This window comes from Mizuhopecten yessoensis, unplaced genomic scaffold, assembly GCF_002113885.1.
Source record: "Mizuhopecten yessoensis strain PY_sf001 unplaced genomic scaffold, ASM211388v2 scaffold8449, whole genome shotgun sequence".
NCBI classification, from domain to species: domain Eukaryota; kingdom Metazoa; phylum Mollusca; class Bivalvia; order Pectinida; family Pectinidae; genus Mizuhopecten; species Mizuhopecten yessoensis.
The window spans coordinates 318,660-338,672 of record NW_018407553.1 but is presented as its reverse complement, the minus strand read 5'-3'; the positions used below and the strand labels follow the sequence as shown (position 1 = coordinate 338,672).

The following is a 20,013-nucleotide window of genomic DNA, read 5'->3' as shown; positions in this document are numbered from 1 at the left end:
AATATCAGCGAAACATTCAGTCAATGTTTTAATTGATCAGAAAATGTACCCTAGCATGAAAGTATACACAACCGCAGGAACTCCTAGGTAGATAAATATATGTTTACTAATCTAGAACTAAAGCTGTAAGGAACCTATATGAATGTGGTCCTTCCCTGAAAAACTATAAAAGACATGGTCCCCAGGGCCTGTATCTCTCACTCTTTTCTTGTCAAGATTTTTTTTTTTAGTGTTTCCACTTACTAGAGACTATGTTTTTTTTATTAGCCCAAAGAATTCAGAAACCAAAACTTGGTAAAGCTCACAATTGGTCTTTTGAACCAGTTGTAAAAACAAATATTTCTCTTCTCCCCCAGTGCAGTTTGTTTGTTAAAATGTTATTCTCAATGAAAGTAAAAACTGCTTTGTTATCTTTTTTTCTTCTTAATTCTATAATTGTTTTTCCTTTTTTGGAGCGAGCTTGGAATGGATGCTTTTATGATTGTAAGGTTGTGATCAGAATAATTTGACTCTGTAAACAATTGTAAACAATTTTACCAATATAAAAAGCATGACACTACACAATAGAAAAATCTGTAATGCATCGTTATGAAAGGTGTGACACTACCCGGTAAAATAAAACTGTAACGTATTACATGTACTACGAAAGGCGTGACGACAAAATAAATCATTCTGTAATGTACGGTTACAAAACTAATCAAACTTTAATGTATTAAACAGGCAATGTGGCCAATAGATCTGATATCACAACAAATAGCTCATCTGTGGCCCATCACCAAACCAGGATAGACCATTTTATGACGATATTATGATATTTTCTGTATTAAATATTCAGGAGAGAAGCTACGTAATTACATCTGCATGACAATTTATCTACCTATCTATTGACATGGGGGCGATCAGGCTGATCCATTGATGACAATTTTCTCACATCCGCAAACAAAACATCGTAAAATTGACAATAGACTATTGGGGGAGCCTGCGGGTAAAAAACTGTTATTTCCCGGCTACACTGTTTTAAAAATCTGCGATATAATCTTGGAGAAATGCTGCCAATCATCACCATCTGGTTGATGAAATCATTATTCAAGCATACACAATGATTTCCATATTCACTGAAGGGAGAAGAACATGAGTGACATGTTGTTTTCCCCGACGTTTTCCCCTAACAGTATATACAGTGGTTTGTTAACCTTTTCAATCGGTTTCCTTTGCCAATCCATGCTACACAACAAAAATTATTTAACACTATCAAAATTGTTCTATGGTATTGCGAGTGACTTTTTCTGCAAGTCTATCAACAACATGGAGATCAGCTTTTGTCTGTTTTCTTTCTTTATTTGGTATGTTCTCTCCTGTTAAAACTATTCAGACATCATATTCTATTGTTTCCTTGATGTTACCTTATTGTTCCTATCTATTGTGTTATGATATTACATCATTGTTATCTATCATACACTCATGATCAGTTATAACAGAGAAATCATACCCTCAGTGGTAACAAAGAAATCATACACTAAGTGGTAACAGAAAAATCATACCCTCAGTGGTAACAGAGAAATACCCTCAGTGGTAGCAGAGAAATCATACCCTCAGTGGTAACAGAGAAATCATACCCTCAGTGGTAACAGAGACATCATACTCTCAGTGGTAACAGAGAATTCATACCCTCAGTGGTAACAGAGACATCATACCCTCAGTGGTAACAGAGAAATCATACCTCAGTGGTAACATAGAAATCATACCCTCAGTGGTAACAGAGAATTCATACACTCAGTGGTAACAGAGAAATCATACCCTCAGTGGAAACAGAGAATGCATACACTCAGTGGTAACAGAGAAATCATACCCTCTGTTACCACTGAGGGTATGATTTCTCTTTTCCCACTGAGGTATGATTTCTCTGTTACCACTGAGCGTATGATTTCTCTGTTACCACTGAGAGTATGATTTCTCTGTTATCACTGAGGTATGATTTTTCTGTTACCACTGAGGTATGATTTCTCTGTTACCACTGAGGTATGATTTCTCAGTGGTAACAGAGAAATCATACCTCAGTGGTAACAGAGAAATCATACCTCAGTGATAACAGAGAAATAATACTCTCAGTGGTAACAGAGAAATCATACCCTCAGTGGTAACAGAGAAATCATACCCTCAGTGGTAACAGAGAATTCATACACTCAGTGGTAACAGAGAAATCATACCCTCAGTGGTAACAGAGAAATCATACCCACAGTAAATCATACCCTCAGTGGTAACAGAGAAATCATACCCACAGTGATAACAGAGAAATCATACCTCAGTGGTAACAGAGAAATCATACTTTCAGTGGTAACAGAGAATTCATACCCTCAGTGGTAACAGAGAAATCATACCTCAGTGGTAACAGAGAATTCAGACCATCAGAGGTAACAGAGAATTCATAAACTCAGTGGTAACAGAGAAATCATACTTCAGTGGTAACAGAGACATCATACTTTCAGTGGTAACAGAGAAATCATACCCTCAGTGGTAACAGAGACATCATACTTTCGGTGGTAACAGAGAAATCATACCCTCAGTGGTAACAGAGAAATCATATCCTCAGTGGTAACAGAGAAATCATACCCTCGGTGGTAACAGAGAAAGCATACCCTCAGAAGTGACCAAGACATTTTGAACAGGTAAAAATTGGATACAATTGTGTGAGTGGCAGGAGAACATTTATATGCTCAACTATGTCTCAGAAAAGGATTTTTTGTTTTAAGAGATTACAAGCGGTTTTAAAATGTGTCCCAGATTAGGAAATAATTTGGATGGATTTCCAAATATTGCTGATTGTCCTTGTCTATGTCTTTGGAAAAAAACAAAAGTATCTCTTGAAGAGTTCACAGGCAGATCTACAACTTAAGAATGACAGCTAAAAATAGTTAATTAATCAAAATGTTTACCAGTTTAAGACTTGGTCACCCCTGAGGGTACTTTAAATAACCTAGACGTTGTCAACACCACCAAGTTTTGTGATGTACAAAGTGAAAATAATATTTTTTGACATGACCGATCGCGAGTGCATACCTCAATGAAGTTGGACAGAAGCATACAGCTGAGTTCCTGTTCTAGGATCTGGCGATTGGATTGATTGTTGTAACACGACGAAATGAGGGTCGGAAACAGGACGTTGGTGAGGCGAGGGTCAGAGAAATACTTGAATGGTAGTGAACACATCTGTTGTAGGATGGTTGGTGGCTGACCAGACTGTATCACAACCTGTAACGGAAAAAATCTCATTACAACAGGCATCAGACTGTATCACAACGTGTAACGGAAAAAATCTCATGACAACAGGCATCAGACTGTATCACAACCTGTAACGGAAAAAATCTCATTACAACAGGCATCAGAACATGACCAATATCTAAACACGTCACATTTAAAATATCACATCTCAACACGTCACATTTAAAATATCACATCTGAACACGTCACATTTAAAATATCACATATCAACTCGTCACATTTGAAATATCACATCTCAACACGTCACATTTGAAATATCACATCTTAACACGTCACATTTAAAATATCACATCTCAACAAGTCACATTTAAAATATCACATCTCAACATGTCACATTTAAAATATCACATCTCAACACGTCACATTTAAAATATCCCATCTCAACATGTCACATTTAAAATATCACATCTCAACACGTCACATTTGAAATATCACATCTCAACACGTCACATTTGAAATATCACATCTGAACACGTCACATTTAAAATATCACATCTCAACACGTCACATCTTCATACAGTTTATCCATTTGTGTGCAACCTGACATTAATTATTTAGCTGAAAAACAATCAAATGATATTTTTTTTCCAATCCAATGTTCTTGATAGTTATGACTTAAAAAGTTGATTCATCAATACAAGTCCAATTTTAAGATAAATGTATTTATTACATTTTTGCCAGTGAAATGTCGGACTCTATCAATTCGACAAAATATCAAAATAATAAGCACTTTTTAGTATTGACCAATCATAACGGTATTTTCTATTCGCTGCATTCAAAGGCAACGATATTTTGTCACAGATTCACATGAAGCGACAGTAGAATATGTAGTTGTTATGGTAAATGTTTGGTACAGAGACTTAAGTATTTACATATATATACCAGTAATGACATGTTTATAAGCAATCATACCAGAAAATGTTGAAATTGCGTTGAGAATGCCACTCAAAATGGTGCGCAGTCTTGTTGTCAAGCGTGACGTCATTTGAATATGGCGCTAATAATTACGCTTCTGATTCCCGCCCTTCTTTAATGCATTGGATTTTTCATGCTTTATGCTTTAAAAATGTAATAAATAGAAAATGCAATGGTGTCTTCAGTAATAACAAATAGATTTCACTCGTGTCGCTAATATTTTGATATTTTTCACTCGTGCTGTGCACTCGTGATAAATATCAAAATATTAGCCACACTCCTGAAATCTATTTGTTATTACTGAAGACACCATTAAATATCCTCTATTTATGCCATGTAGTGTCAATCCTTTAACCTTCACCTTGAGTTGTGACCAAGTTTAGGGATAACTGATAGTGTCATTTTGAAATCCACAAAAAAAAAAATGTTTTAGATTTGTATTGATTTTCCTATATTAAAACTTTTTTTATATTGAATAATTTTAAATAGTTTGGGATTCTGCCCTTATAATATAAAAGCAAATATGTATTTATAACAAAAAGTTCCTGTTTACTGTTTTTTCCTGATCTTATCTGCTTTAACTTACAACTTTAGAGGATAAAGTACACCCACATATGAACTATTTACAACTATTTCAATGCATTTAAAAATCTTGTTTATGTTTTTGACTCATGAGAAATCATAAAATTACGTTAACATGAGAATTTCAATAAATCGAGCCAGTAAAACCGGTTCTTGCATAAATAACCTCTGACGAAAGTACGAAGATAGCATTCAGTTTACCTCAAAACACATGTAGTGAAGCGAAAAGCCCTCTTTGACACCCAGTAATACCAATGATTAAAACTTACACATAATTACATATCAGGTACATAATTCTTGTTTCAAGTTTCTCAATTTGTACATTCAACTGTCAGATCGGAATAAATTTCCAGAAATTAAGACGTCAATTTGGATAATCACTCTGGATACAAGATGTATGCACCTGAAGGAAATTTTACAAGTATTTTACAAGTATTTCCTCATAAATTCAGCCTAAACACATAAATTACGCCATCGCACATCTGCTTCTCAAGTTACCTTTGACCCCAAGTATCAACAGCTTTATTATACCGACCCTTCAAAACTTGACATGTGTAAAAGTTGTTTTTAATCAGAGAAAGCTGAACACAACTTAAAATCCGTTTGCTATACTCATGGAGCACATCATTGCGTAGGAATACCTGAGGAAAAGCCTGTGGTGTCCTAGGGAGCATTAGAGTGATTGATGGAACAGAAGGAGTCCCTGTATTCCAGTCGAGCCGGGACGGTATAAAACACCTATAGCGATACTCAGGGTCTCATTGTTAGTTAACTGCTAGTGTGGTGCTACCCCGTGGGAGCTCTGCAAGGACAGAACTTAGTTTATATAGACCCATCCATCCAAGGTATACAGTCAGGGGGAAACACTGACTTGTACAGTCTCACCTGAGGTATACAGTCAGGGGGAAACACTGACTTGTACAGTCTTACCTGTGGTATATAGTCAGGGGGAAACACTGACTTGTACAGTCTCACCTGAGGTATATAGTCAGGGGGAAACACTGACTTGTACAGTCTCACCTGAGGTATATAGTCAGGGGGAAACACTGACTTGTACAGTCTCACCTGAGGTATATAGTCAGGGGGAAACACTGACTTGTACAGTCTCACCTGAGGTATATAGTCAGGGGGAAACACTGACTTGTACAGTCTCACCTGAGGTATATAGTCAGGGGGAAACACTGACTTGTACAGTCTCACCTGAGGTATATAGTCAGGGGGAAACACTGACTTGTACAGTCTCACCTGAGGTATATAGTCAGGGGGAAACACTGACTTGTACAGTCTCACCTGAGGTATATAGTCAGGGGGAAACACTGACTTGTACAGTCTCACCTGAGGTATATAGTCAGGGGGAAACACTGACTTGTACAGTCTCACCTGAGGTATATAGTCAGGGGGAAACACTGACTTGTACAGTCTCACCTGAGGTATATAGTCAGGGGGAAACACTGACTTGTACAGTCTCACCTGAGGTATATAGTCAGGGGGAAACACTGACTTGTACAGTCTCACCTGAGGTATATAGTCAGGGGGAAACACTGACTTGTACAGTCTCACCTGAGGTATATAGTCAGGGGGAAACACTGACTTGTACAGTCTCACCTGAGGTATATAGTCAGGGGGAAACACTGACTTGTACAGTCTCACCTGAGGTATATAGTCAGGGGGAAACACTGACTTGTACAGTCTCACCTGAGGTATATAGTCAGGGGGAAACACTGACTTGTACAGTCTCACCTGAGGTATATAGTCAGGGGGAAACACTGACTTGTACAGTCTCACCTGAGGTATATAGTCAGGGGGAAACACTGACTTGTACAGTCTCACCTGAGGTATATAGTCAGGGGGAAACACTGACTTGTACAGTCTCACCTGAGGTATATAGTCAGGGGGAAACACTGACTTGTACAGTCTCACCTGAGGTATATAGTCAGGGGGAAACACTGACTTGTACAGTCTCACCTGAGGTATATAGTCAGGGGGAAACACTGACTTGTACAGTCTCACCTGAGGTATATAGTCAGGGGGAAACACTGACTTGTACAGTCTCACCTGAGGTATATAGTCAGGGGGAAACACTGACTTGTACAGTCTCACCTGAGGTATATAGTCAGGGGGAAACACTGACTTGTACAGTCTCACCTGAGGTATATAGTCAGGGGGAAACACTGACTTGTACAGTCTCACCTGAGGTATATAGTCAGGGGGAAACACTGACTTGTACAGTCTCACCTGAGGTATATAGTCAGGGGGAAACACTGACTTGTACAGTCTCACCTGAGGTATATAGTCAGGGGGAAACACTGACTTGTACAGTCTCACCTGAGGTATATAGTCAGGGGGAAACACTGACTTGTACAGTCTCACCTGAGGTATATAGTCAGGGGGAAACACTGACTTGTACAGTCTCACCTGAGGTATATAGTCAGGGGGAAACACTGACTTGTACAGTCTCACCTGAGGTATATAGTCAGGGGGAAACACTGACTTGTACAGTCTCACCTGAGGTATATAGTCAGGGGGAAACACTGACTTGTACAGTCTCACCTGAGGTATATAGTCAGGGGGAAACACTGACTTGTACAGTCTCACCTGAGGTATATAGTCAGGGGGAAACACTGACTTGTACAGTCTCACCTGAGGTATATAGTCAGGGGGAAACACTGACTTGTACAGTCTCACCTGAGGTATATAGTCAGGGGGAAACACTGACTTGTACAGTCTCACCTGAGGTATATAGTCAGGGGGAAACACTGACTTGTACAGTCTCACCTTAGGTATATAGTCAGGGGGAAACTCTGACTTGTACAGTCTCACCTGAGGGATACAGTCAGGGGGAAACTCTGACTTGTACAGTCTCACCTGAGGTATACAGTCAGGGGAAAACGCTGACTTGTACAGTCTCACCTGAGGTATAAGGAAAGGGGGAAACACTGACTTGTACAGTCTCACCTGAGGGATACAGTCAGGGGGAAACTCTGACTTGTACAGTCTCACCTGAGGTATACAGTAAGGGGAAAATGCTGACTTGTACAGTCTCACCTGAGGTATAAGGTAAGGGGGAAACACTGACTTGTACAGTCTCACCTGAGGTATGTAGTCAGGGGGAAACTCTGACTTGTACAGTCTCACCTGAGGTATATAGTCCGGGGGAAACACTGACTTGTACAGTCTCACCTGAGGGATACAGTAAGGGGGAAATGCTGACTTGTACAGTTTCACCTGAGGTATACAGTAAGGGGTAAACACTGACTTGTACAGTCTCACCTGAGGTATACAGTAAGGGGGAAATGCTGACTTGTACAGTTTCACCTGAGGTATACAGTAAGGGGGAAACACTGACTTGTACAGTCTCACCTGAGGTATACAGTCAGGGGGAAACACTGACTTGTACAGTCTCACCTGAGCTGTACAGTCACGAGAGTCGGTGTGTCTCTTTCATTGACTCCCATCCCAGAAAGATAGGAGTGAAAAGAAATAAGGGAATGACAGGGAGGATAGTGTTTAGTGTTCCATTCCAGATACACAGGATTGGAATGGGATTATATGTTTATTTTTTGGTTTTCTGTCTTCAATCAGCTAAGATTGCATGGTGACAGTATCCATTGTAGGCTGAGCCACAAATAATATTATCTCTGGCTCGAAGGATGTAGTGCTGTCAGTAATAACAAGCATTAGGTGTTTAGTTGTAAGAAACTCATCCCAAAGTCTTCAAGCAGAACAACTGTTTTCAGTTTCTGTTACTTTAGTTGATACCTGCAATACCTAATGGTTAACTATTACATCGCCCTATACCGACTGTTTACACAGAAACTTCCTTCTAACAGAGACAGTAACCGTTGACAACAAAACATGATTAAATACAAGGAACAATTATCAAACACAATTTTCCAATTGAAGCAAGAAATGACCTGCCTATGTTATGTAAAACACTGTTCAACATGCGATATTTCACTTACATTTGCAGAGTTGTCTGTTCCTTGACATTACAACCTTAATTAACATGCTCTCGCTTGAACTACCATCAATCGCCGACATTAATCACCATGAAGTGTAAATTAAGTTTCACTTCATCATCAGACGCCCTATCTACAAGAGGGAGTTGATTAACTCGAACGTGAAGAAACTGATTTTGAAACTGAACAACCGTGCCGATATTTCATCAAAATAATTGAAAACAATCACAATATGACAATTGTCTTTCTTTGCGAATTTTAATTACCCGTGTGAAATGGTTTAATATTTCAGCTGACAGAACACTTTCATCTAAGCCAGTATGCCAATAACGAAATGGATATTAAACAAAAACCCTTTCTCTTTGAAGAGAAACGGAAAAATCTAAATTTAGGTTCATACTTTATTTTTTATTATGAAAAAATCTGATTCTGTTTCAAATCAAATATTGAAATGTATTAATGACTCAGAGGCTTGACAACACATCAGAGAAAAAAAGATCCAATTCAAAATTTCCAGAAAAAGATTGAAATTTTGATAATTTCATAATCATATAAAATCTGTCGAAAATAAAAAAAATCTGTCTAAAATAAACGTGATATGCATTTTTGGAAATTTTGAATTTTTTCTTTTAGACAGTGTTACATGTATAGCTCAATTATTTGTGTAAGTTAGTTTTCTCACCAACTAGCTTGAACAGCAGTCTGCCCGAAAACAAAAACCGCTGACAAGCGTCATGACAATGGTGTGTGGCGCTATACCTTGAGAACACAATGGAATGTGTTTGTCATTTAATTTCACATACCTGCTAGGTTAGCAGACAAGGGAAATTAATGTCGGATAAATCGCACTACATTATGATATTAGAATATCAAAAGGGCATCATTATTGATAAATCAGCCACGGCGTATGTGAGAAAAGCCAGCGTTCCTTATTTCTTTTAATTTCCTGCATGTTTTTGTAATTAATTCATATCCTTTGATGTAAAATGTTCATCTACATAATGACACATAGCTGTTTCCAGTATTGGGTACGGTGAGAAAATGAAGATGACGTTATGCTGAGGGTGTGGAACAAGGGTAAGTTAATGTCCGGGACTGTATGACCAATGGGATTGATGGGTTCCCGTGCATCACTCTATCTGCGATCCTCGGATCCCCGTCATGAAGTGTATCCCTCTGGACCACTACAATACCTTTACAGGCTCCGATCATGACCTAATCCACACAAAATAGGTGTCTTTTCAATTACTTGTCACATGCTTAGAGCCAGCAAAAGCTCAAGGTATTCTCCCCAGACCTTCTGCCAGGGAGCTGAAAGGGTGCCTGTCAACGGATTGACTTAAAGTTGATTAGATGGCCTTACTCCATAGCAGCTCAGAGTGGATTTTCCCGGTGTTCTAAGGAAAGAAGCTGGCTGGTGTGTTTTGTTCCTTTATAAAACAGGAGATTTGTTCACCAGATTCAACATCATGTCTGACAAATTAAAACACAATGAATTTCACTGAAATGAACAGTAAAACCGGGCCTTTATTTCACTGAAATGATACGTTATTATTCCTCCCTAGAAATAAATGATTGTGCTTTCAACTGAATACAACAGCGTTGTTTATAAACAATTTGGCCAAATCCACAAATGAGATATTGCATTTTCATCACAAAAACACTCAAAATTAATCTTACAGAATTAGATAAATGTCTTACAAATTTGTATTTGATGAATTTTGGAACTTAGCATTTGGATTTTACCCAAAAAGAACACAATACAAAACCATTCTTTAATACTATAATGACACATGATCTCAGTTCTTGTTGTTCTGCTTTTCTTTCTTTCGTTTTTCCTTTCCCCCCCCCCCCCCTTCCTTTTCATTGAAACATTAATTAAATGAAAAAGAAAGAAAGAAAATACTAATTTTAATTCAGTTTAATCAAAAAACAAAAATAAAGGAGAATTAGAAAACAAAACAGACTTTCAGGAAACATTAATCCAAACTATAAACAAACTGTATAAAATGAAACCTCATAATCTGCGATTCTCGAAGCACCTTAATTGATCAAACATTTGATATAATCTTGAAAGTGCTCTCACCATTAGAATAGAATAGTTAATTTTATCAAAATATAATTTTTATATCACGAGGAGAACTGAAACCCAGCAATTTTTAATAAATTAATTTCAGAAAATGAAATGTTACATGAGAAAGTGATCATGCTAGGCGGTTCATTTTCATGTGGTGTCCAATTAAAATTTACTTCATGAAATTTTATCAGGATTATTTCAAATCCTTTTCATTAATAAATCAGAAAGCCACTTATTTATGTTATCTAATGTAACATGCAGTTGTTACTTGTAACAATATATATTATCCAATAATAGACAGTCATCAGTACTGTACCATGAAGAGTTGTCTCCCATCATATTTCATTCCATCAGAAAAATATGAAATAGGTGGACATCAGATAACATCACTATATTTTATACAAAGCATTATAAAAACATCCTGAATAATTGATTGCTATTAAGTACTACAACTTACTTCTTTCTCATTGTGAAAATTATTTGTTGTTTTTTATTATTATTTTACATGATGGGATATGATACCCCACAAAGTGCTTTTAATTAGTGGATCATCATATCAAACAGATGTACATCATCATCCTGTCATTGTTGTTATTGACGATTGCAAGAAAATCAGATTTTTATATCAACTTTAAATTATCCTCTGCTCTATCAGCTGTCTAAAGTCACCATAAAAATTCAATACTTAATTAATTTTGATTTAAATTTGAAACGATTCCATATTCCCCATATGCTGTCACCGTCATCAACAATTATATATCACTGCCAAACGTCATATAAATATCCAAAGCTCAAATTTAACCCCACAACTGTTTTGTGTAGTAATATAATGCCTTACTGCCCCATCACCATTAGCTCTTTCAACAAGGCCTATATATCAATCAGTTTTACATTGGGTGTTACGGAGGTAATTAGTCTTACTGGTGTAAATGACTAGGGTCAGATTCTGATTGGTGGAACAGGTCCAGTTATGATTATGATGTCACAATAATTTTAATTGATTTAAAGATGTTCCCAGACAGAATATTCTCCTTTTTTCCGCATTTTTACATTTTTTCATTTGCAAATTTATTCTCAAATCTTTTCAAATACATTTGTTCATAAGAACAGGGTATATAGAACAATGAAATAATCAGTCAGAAACTGTAATTTTGGGTTGAAAGATATTTAAATATTTTATTATGAAATTTAAAAAAATAATAGCAACTCCCGAAGCAATAAAGTAAATTCATCTTTTAACTGGTTACTGACATAGAAAACAAGTCAGGAGTTGCTTTATTTATTTTAATTCCATTTTGTGAATTACTTTTAAAGATGACTCTGTATACCCTAAAGTATCCTCATGAAGCCAAGCAGATGAACTATAACATACATGTGGACTTATTGGACATTGGTTCAAGGGGGATCATTCTCTACTTCTGTTACAAATTTCATTAGTTTATATCTATTTAGCTGTTGAATATATGGACAGTATATAAAACTAAGTTAGAAATATTGCAAATATCTATAAGACCACCAGGAATTGTTAGAATGCTTCTGTCATCTACTACAACCTCAACATCATACCATATTTTTGTGGTTAGACCTACTGCTATTATTCATTCATTCCAACTAAAACTTCTTTAACAAATACTTCCAAGCTTTAGAAATGATATCTTTTCAGAACAAGTTTTTGCAAGTATTGTGATATTAACGGATAGATTTGGTTTCAAAATTAGCTGCAATATTTTCGTCACTGTTAATTTTTAGGACAGTTTACCATTTCCCTGCACTTTGCTGAAGTTATACTGAGCAAACATTATACTTGAGGTTCTGTAAGGCTGGGAATAAGATGATCTGTCAGATTTTCTATAAAATCTTCGAATAATTTTTGTTCTTTCTGGCCTCATCCCTTTGAGGAAGTTTTCCTGGTAAAATTTCAAAGCTTTTAGTGTAAATTGGTAGCAAGCTCCTCGAGGGATTTTCATATAAAATATTTTTTAAACACTAGAAAATGAAGGAAAGACGTGTCAGAATTATACAAAAACTTAGATTAACTTGTAATTGGAGGAATCCCGAAGTAATTATACTGTACTGTATAGTTCCCTGAAGAACCTGCTCGGGGGTAAACTCGCCACGGACAAGTAACTCTGGCAACAACATCTCTGATTATATTTCTGCGTGATAAAATGTTCCCCAAATAGACGGGCTAGGTGTTACACATTTTTATAGATAGGTCAAAACCAAAAAGTCTAATCAATAACCTTTAATTACTACAGAAAAGCTTGCTTAAAATGTCCGCTTCCTCATGTACGTTAGCTAGCATGTTGTTTAAAAAATTTTTTTATTACTCTGCCTTAAGCTATGGAGGTGAATACAATAATGAAACCCTGAAAATGGTCCAAAATGACTGATGTAAAACACTGACTGTAAGTTATCTGTAAATCCCATTTTGCAGAAGATTTCAAACATGAAAAACATTCATAAGGGAGACCACACTCACAATTGCCAACTCTCCTTATTTAGGTGATATCCTGATTTCCTGACCCTTGAATTTAGCATTTTCAACCATTAAATTTGCTGAACTATTCCTATCTTCTAAGACCTAATGATTTCATCTGACAGAACAACTCAAAATATGTCATTTTAAAGAGTTATTGTGTCCTTAAGGGTAATTATACAAACAATTTTATCTATGTTTTTAACTTGGAGCATGCAGACTGTCCCCCATGGAAAGTAATTACACTAAATACTGAGCTAGTCGCAGCTCCTTAGTTTTTCTCAATGTCTCTAATTGGGCTTAGTATTTTCTGGAATAGGTTGTATGACCTTTTTGCTACCTATGGACTGGCTGTAGTTGTCGGATGGTAAAGGCGTCAAGCTGTCTTCAATCACTAGCCTTAACTGGGTTGCAGGTTCGAGGCCTTCATTGGGCAGTTGCCAGGTACTGGCTGCAGGTTGGTTTTCCTCCACCCTCAAAATCTGGCACATACTTATATGACCGTAGAGTAGCACGTAAACACAGACAAACCAAACCCAACCTACTTTTAGTTAAGAACAACTTGAGCTGATTTTATTTCTCTATTTACATTTTCATACACAAATGTAATACTGATGTGGAGAAAAAGATAACTCACCAAGAGCCCCCATTAGATGAGCAAACCTATGCTAACATTATACAGCCCTGTTTGAGAGATGGGATCCAAACCTTTGTCTAACTGTTAAGGACAAAATGCTGTGGAAAAGTACCTGGTTGTCCGGACAGAGGACCGTGAAGTAGCCGACACACTGGATGACCTCGTGAAGTATGTCGTCTGACGTGTGGTGACTACAGTACCACATGAGGTAGCTGGCTATGTGACGGAACTCTAGTGACATGCCCTCGTCTCCCAGGGTTTTCTACAACAATAAATACAAGCCGATTCAAATTAGCACAGTGTTAGTTGGCAACAATATTTTGTATCTTTTGCAGCTTTTCATAGAATTTCACTCTTTATTTTCCATTTTCCCCCAGAAAGTTTAAAAACTTTATCTAACAGCAAGGTCTGTTTGTGAGATTTTACCATGTTACATGGGAAGGCCAAAAGGTTTAACCTGTAAAACAGGGAGGTCATGTTATTTTACCTGTAAAATGGGGAGTTTAAGAAATTATAGCTGTAAAATGGGGAGGTCAAAAGATTTTACCTTAAAAATGGGGAGGTCAAGATATTTTACCTGTAAAATGGGGAGTTAAAAAAAAAATACCTATAAAATGGGGAGGTCAAGGAAGTTTAACTGTAAAATGAGGAGGTCAAGAAATTTACTTTGCAAAATGAGGAGGTAAACAAGAGCTCTTACCTGTAACATGTGGAGGTCAAGGGTAGCCATGTTGTTGAGCATTCTTAGTCCTGTCAGTGCCACAGCCATGGTGTGCTGGGGGAACTCGGGTGGGGAGGAGTCACTGCGACTGGGGGCGCCGGAGTGGAGCAGCATACCATACAGGAGAGACACAATCCCCACTAGCTCCGTCATCTCATACGTGTTGATCAGCTGGGTGGGATCCTCCACCTTCCTCTGGTCAAATAGGGAGGTGTTTCTGTGAAGACAGCAAGAATTTTTAATAAATACAAGATTGGTTTAAATGTGATACGGGTACATAATTTGGGGAACATCGTAGGCGAGCAGCACTCCGGCTGATACGGGAGTCTTGAGCTTGAAACTGGTATTTTCTTCATCTATAGAATTTCAATATACTGATAGAATTCTTTTTAAAGAAATCAAGCATTTTTATTCTTTTCCTTTCCAATACAAAAAACAGGCATACAATTCTTTTGGTCATCAAATTGTGATGTAGCAAATATTTGTGATGTTTTTTAATTCTACAATTTATAACATACAGGTGTAATATTACCTTTCAGATATTCTGATGAGATCATTAATCATTAAGTTGCACAGTAGAACAGCTCCTCAATTTTAATTCTGTATTAAGTTATATATATTTGTTAAAAAATATATTCCTCATAAAATTATCTTGACATGAGAAAATATACACCATCAATCAAAAGCCAAGAAAAATAAACTTGTAAAAAAATTGTTGCATTTCTCTACTGTTATCTCCTAAGCTAATGGATAAAATTATTATGAAATACGCACATAGACCAAAATACACACACAAATCTGTCACTAAGATCGCTGGTCATCCATCAAAAATATCTACTACAAAAATTACGAAGATTTGTACTACATTGGACTGTTTTTTCAGAACTCTATTAGATGCTGCAGTAGTTTTATCAAGCAATTTTTTTAATAATCTAGAAAATTCAATTTGTACCATCAATCTTAGGAGGCAAATTTGTAATGTACCATGTTTGAGTTACAAATGCCGTGAGCCTATCATATCTAGCTAATTTCTGATGTCTTCTTGTAAGAAAACCCCATCTTAAGTATTACCGTATCTAACCCAGCATTCACTCTGGGTAACAGGAAACTGATGATTTGATTAAATATAGCAAAACTAGCGGACCGCAAAACTGATCTGCTTAATACAAAGTCTAACCAAGACAGTGAAGCTGGAAATATAGGTCACAGTGACCTACATGTCACAAGAGAAGGCAAAACTTTATTGAAATGGTGAAAGGATGAAGAACAACGGACAGAAAAAAATAAATACTTATTAAAACAAGAGGCCCATGGGCCTAAACGGTCACCTGAGTCTACAGTATTTATTTTTGTTGTTGAAATATGTACCAATTTGAGTAAAAAATAGTATAATGTTAACTTAACTTTGTCAGGACCATGAGCTGATCATTCCTAGACCAATTTTAAGTGAGATCGGCCTATTAGAACTTAGTAGCAAAATAGCGGCCATGGCAGCCAAATTGTATTTCTGATTGACCCGAAAAATAACAACACTTTGTCAGGACCATGATTCGATCATTCCTACAAAGTTTCAGTTCAATCGGCCAAGTAGATCTTTACTTTAAGTTTGAAATAGTTTACCAAAATGGCAGCTGTGGTGGCCATATTGGATTTCTGATCGACCTGAAAAATAACAACACTTTGTCAGGACCATGAGTCAATCATTCCTACAAAGTTTCAGTTCAATCGGCCTAGCAGAACTTGACTTTAAGTTTGAAATATGTTTTCAAAATGGTGGCCGTGGCGGCCATATTGGATTTATGATTGACCTGAAAAATAACAACACTTTGTCAGGACCATGAGTCGATCATTCCTACAAACTTTAAGTTCAATCGGTCCAGCAGAACTTGACTTTAAGTTTGAAATAGGTTTTCAAAATGGCGGCCGTGGTGGCCATATTGGATTTCTGATCGACCCAAAAAATAACAACACTTTGTCAGGACCATGAGGCGATCATTCCTACCAACTTTCAGTTCAATCGGTCCAGCAGAACTTGACTTTAAGTTTGAAATAGGTTTTCAAAATGGTGGCCGTGGCGGCCATATTGGATTTCTGATCGACCCGAAAAATAACAACACTTTGTCAGGACCATGAGGCGATCATTCCTACCAACTTTCAGTTCAATCGGCCCAGCAGAACTTGACTTTAAGTTTGAAATGTAAAATGTTAACGGACGACGGACGAAAACGGATAGCAATAGGTCACTTGAGCTAAAGCTCAGGTGACCTAAAAAAAAGTTATGTGGCACAGGTGTAATGTGTACCACAATTATGAAAGAAGTTATTACAACTTATATTAATCACTCTTGTAGCCCGGATGTTAGTGCGCTGGGGTTTTTATTTCCAAAATACTCAACATGGGAGGGAGGGGGCTTCTAGAATAGGCAGACATTGATACTGATCTTAAAATACAGGTAGGACTCCTCATCTTCAATCTGTTTTAAAATTAGGGTGGGCTTAATAGCAGGCATGGGCACACTACAGGTAGACTACAGTATCATCTGTTCCCTCGGCTATCCTATCTAGCTTCACGCTGCGAACACTCCCACACCAAATGATGAAGTAGATCAAATGTTCATAAATATATTATAACTAGTTTTTTCTCTCCTTCGTAAGGCAAACTTTTGTTGTTTGGTGGTATAAATTACTGTAATCATCAGATTCCGGTATCTTTGATTACAGAATCATTTTAGTTTTATTTCTCACATCATTTCATTATTCTTAATCACCTAAAAATTTCAAAACATGGGTAATACCTAGAGGGAGTGGCTGATAAAATTTCAGTAAGTCATTCTAGTACATTTATAAGACGGTAAAATATTATTGTTAATATTACAAGTGAAATATAATTTTATAGTGAACTAGATATAAGTAATTCTTTTTTTAACATAGCACTGACCAATCGTAATTCAGCAATCCCAAAAATATATATTGTAAATATTCACCTCCTTCAAAATCAGTAAAACTGATATCTATACAAGGAATATTCTTTAAGTATTTTATGGAACATTTCTTTTCTCAAAGTGTATTTTTTTCAATTAAAAGATTTACAGAATGACCCTGAATATGTTATGTGTAATTTATAAGATTTGTAGCATCGCCCCAGCATGATATGTGACAAACTCACTTTCCGTCTCAGCTGAAAACCGAGTAACAAATGTTACCAGAAGAGCCTACGGGGCCATCAATTTCTCCGGCACCCAATTATGGTCAATTGGCTAGACTGCAACATAACCTAACTGACCATTAAGTGTTCAGCCGATCGACTGACCACCACTCATGGATCGTCTCGAGATGAGAATTTCGTCTGCAGCGACCAAATAAATATCTGGGCATGTGACGTTGGAAGTCTGCTATAAACGTGAACCAGACATGGGAAGTTTTAATCATCTTATATTTTAACGTCTTAATCTCAATTTAATAATCTTCCTAGCTGAATCAGGCGACCCTGCTGTCAATTCAAATCATTTCGATTAAGGGATCAAACTTGTTTTTTTTACCCATTGCGAAAACTAGAAAATTGTGTGGTTGATGTTTAGCACCAGACATCAGAAAGTCTGCCGAACCACTTGAAAGAATAAATGCTGGCGGATCCGAGATTCCAAATATTATCATAACCTCAGAAAAATTACACAAAATAACATATTTGGTCTCCATCATTGTACTTGGTGTTTTGATAGCATATTATTAGCCCGACATAAATGAGTCATATTTGATCATGGACGCATTTATCAGGACGGGTGTAACTAGCATGTATCTTGGATATAATAAATTCACTTATGCCCCGCCAACGATCTAATGAACGGTCTGTGGGGACTTCTCCCCGTTCCATTAACTAACGCTCTTCCCCTGATGCTCGCATTAATAAGTTAATAAGCGGGGATTGTAAGATTCCCCGAGATTTTCTCCTGTCATAACGCATCGGGATTATAGGTAGAAAAATGCTGGATGCATTGACAAGTCCAAAATTAGCTTCTTTGTTGATGGCTATCCCTGCAAGTAATTCAATAAAGGCCAATGGCAACCGAGAATTATTGTCATAATCATAGCAAGAAAAAATAACTCATCTTTCCGAACTGCAAAAATATCACTTTTTATTGTAAAATATTGCTCCATAATGCATGCGAATTAAGTTAAATCTGGATAAAAGATAGGCCTGAAAATCTGGATACGCTTCAGCGCATTACTACAAGGTTTCTACAGATTCTAATAAGCTGTTTTGGTTTGGACGCTGCCCGACTATGGCTGTGGCTTTACCGTACACCAACGTGGCCATTGTTTCCCCCCGTCGGCTCTGTACAGATATATAGCTGGCTCGTGATACATTCCAGAGGTTCTCTTTATCAGATAATCCACTTTTTGCAGAATTAAATTTCAAACTTAATCAAGTGGAAATCAAATTTGTGTTATCGCTACCCAGTCTGGTTAAAACCTCAATCCCAGCCTTCCTAATTGTTCCTCAATTGAATAATAAAAACAAGAATTTAATATTCTTTTGAAAGTTCGTTGTAAATCATTTTCTTAATCTAAACAATACAATAATCATATCTTATTCAATGACCTCATTCTGGTCAGAGATATTTATGTACTCAATGAATTTCATCAAATTGAATATTTATAACAATGTGTTCAATAGTGGGGTTTTTTGACATTTTATTATAAAACTAACATTACAAAATTTGCTGATCTAAATTCTGGCTATCTACTAGATAATTTTTGTTTTTAAATTTTCGTAGCAATATTTTTGGCTCTGTGTCGGTGTGCAGTGGGACTGTGATTTTTTTAGATAGTATATATATAGGTTCCATGAAATAACGGTTTTACACATATGATATGTTCCGAGCCTGTTCCTACAAGTACCGAGATATTACCAGTTACATACAAAAATAACTAAGGTCGTTTATGATGACTCCATCAGTAAACAGACTTATACAGCTCTACCTGATGACTTTTTGTCTCGAATTCATCTTCAATTTAAAAAAAGTTAATTCTGTTCAGCCATGATACACCTCCTTCTCCTCTGACATGACCTCCTGACCTTTCCTGTAGCTGCAAAATTGAGTAGGTGGATCTTACCTCTTTTGTGCTTGGATCATTCTGTTTATTCTATTTATTAATTTTAAAAAGATACGCAAACTTTTATTTTTCTGGGTATCAAAACTTCTTTCAAAAGTTGTGGTCCACTATACACCCTCTATTGTACTTCAATTTGAGGGTATGGGTAGAAATTGTGGTCCACTACAACCTCTATTGAACTTCAATTTGAGGGTATGGGTAGAAGTTGTGGTCCACTACAACCTCTATTGAACTTCAATTTGAGGGTATG

The 20,013-nt window shown here is 36.8% G+C and overlaps 1 protein-coding gene across 7 annotated transcripts in view; it reads right to left on the bottom strand.

Annotated features, from left to right (window-relative positions):
* LOC110455990 (S phase cyclin A-associated protein in the endoplasmic reticulum-like) overlaps positions 1-20,013 on the bottom strand; it is a 108,034-nt gene that overhangs the window by 8,173 nt on the left and 79,848 nt on the right. For all 7 annotated transcript variants that reach the window (XM_021506488.1, XM_021506490.1, XM_021506491.1 and 4 more), the window contains exons 25-27: positions 14,629-14,866; positions 14,041-14,190; positions 3,058-3,249 (exon numbers count right to left, since the gene is read on the bottom strand). In XM_021506488.1, coding sequence (XP_021362163.1) covers positions 3,058-3,249; positions 14,041-14,190; positions 14,629-14,866 — 580 coding nt within the window. The remainder of the gene's footprint in view (positions 1-3,057; positions 3,250-14,040; positions 14,191-14,628; positions 14,867-20,013) is intronic.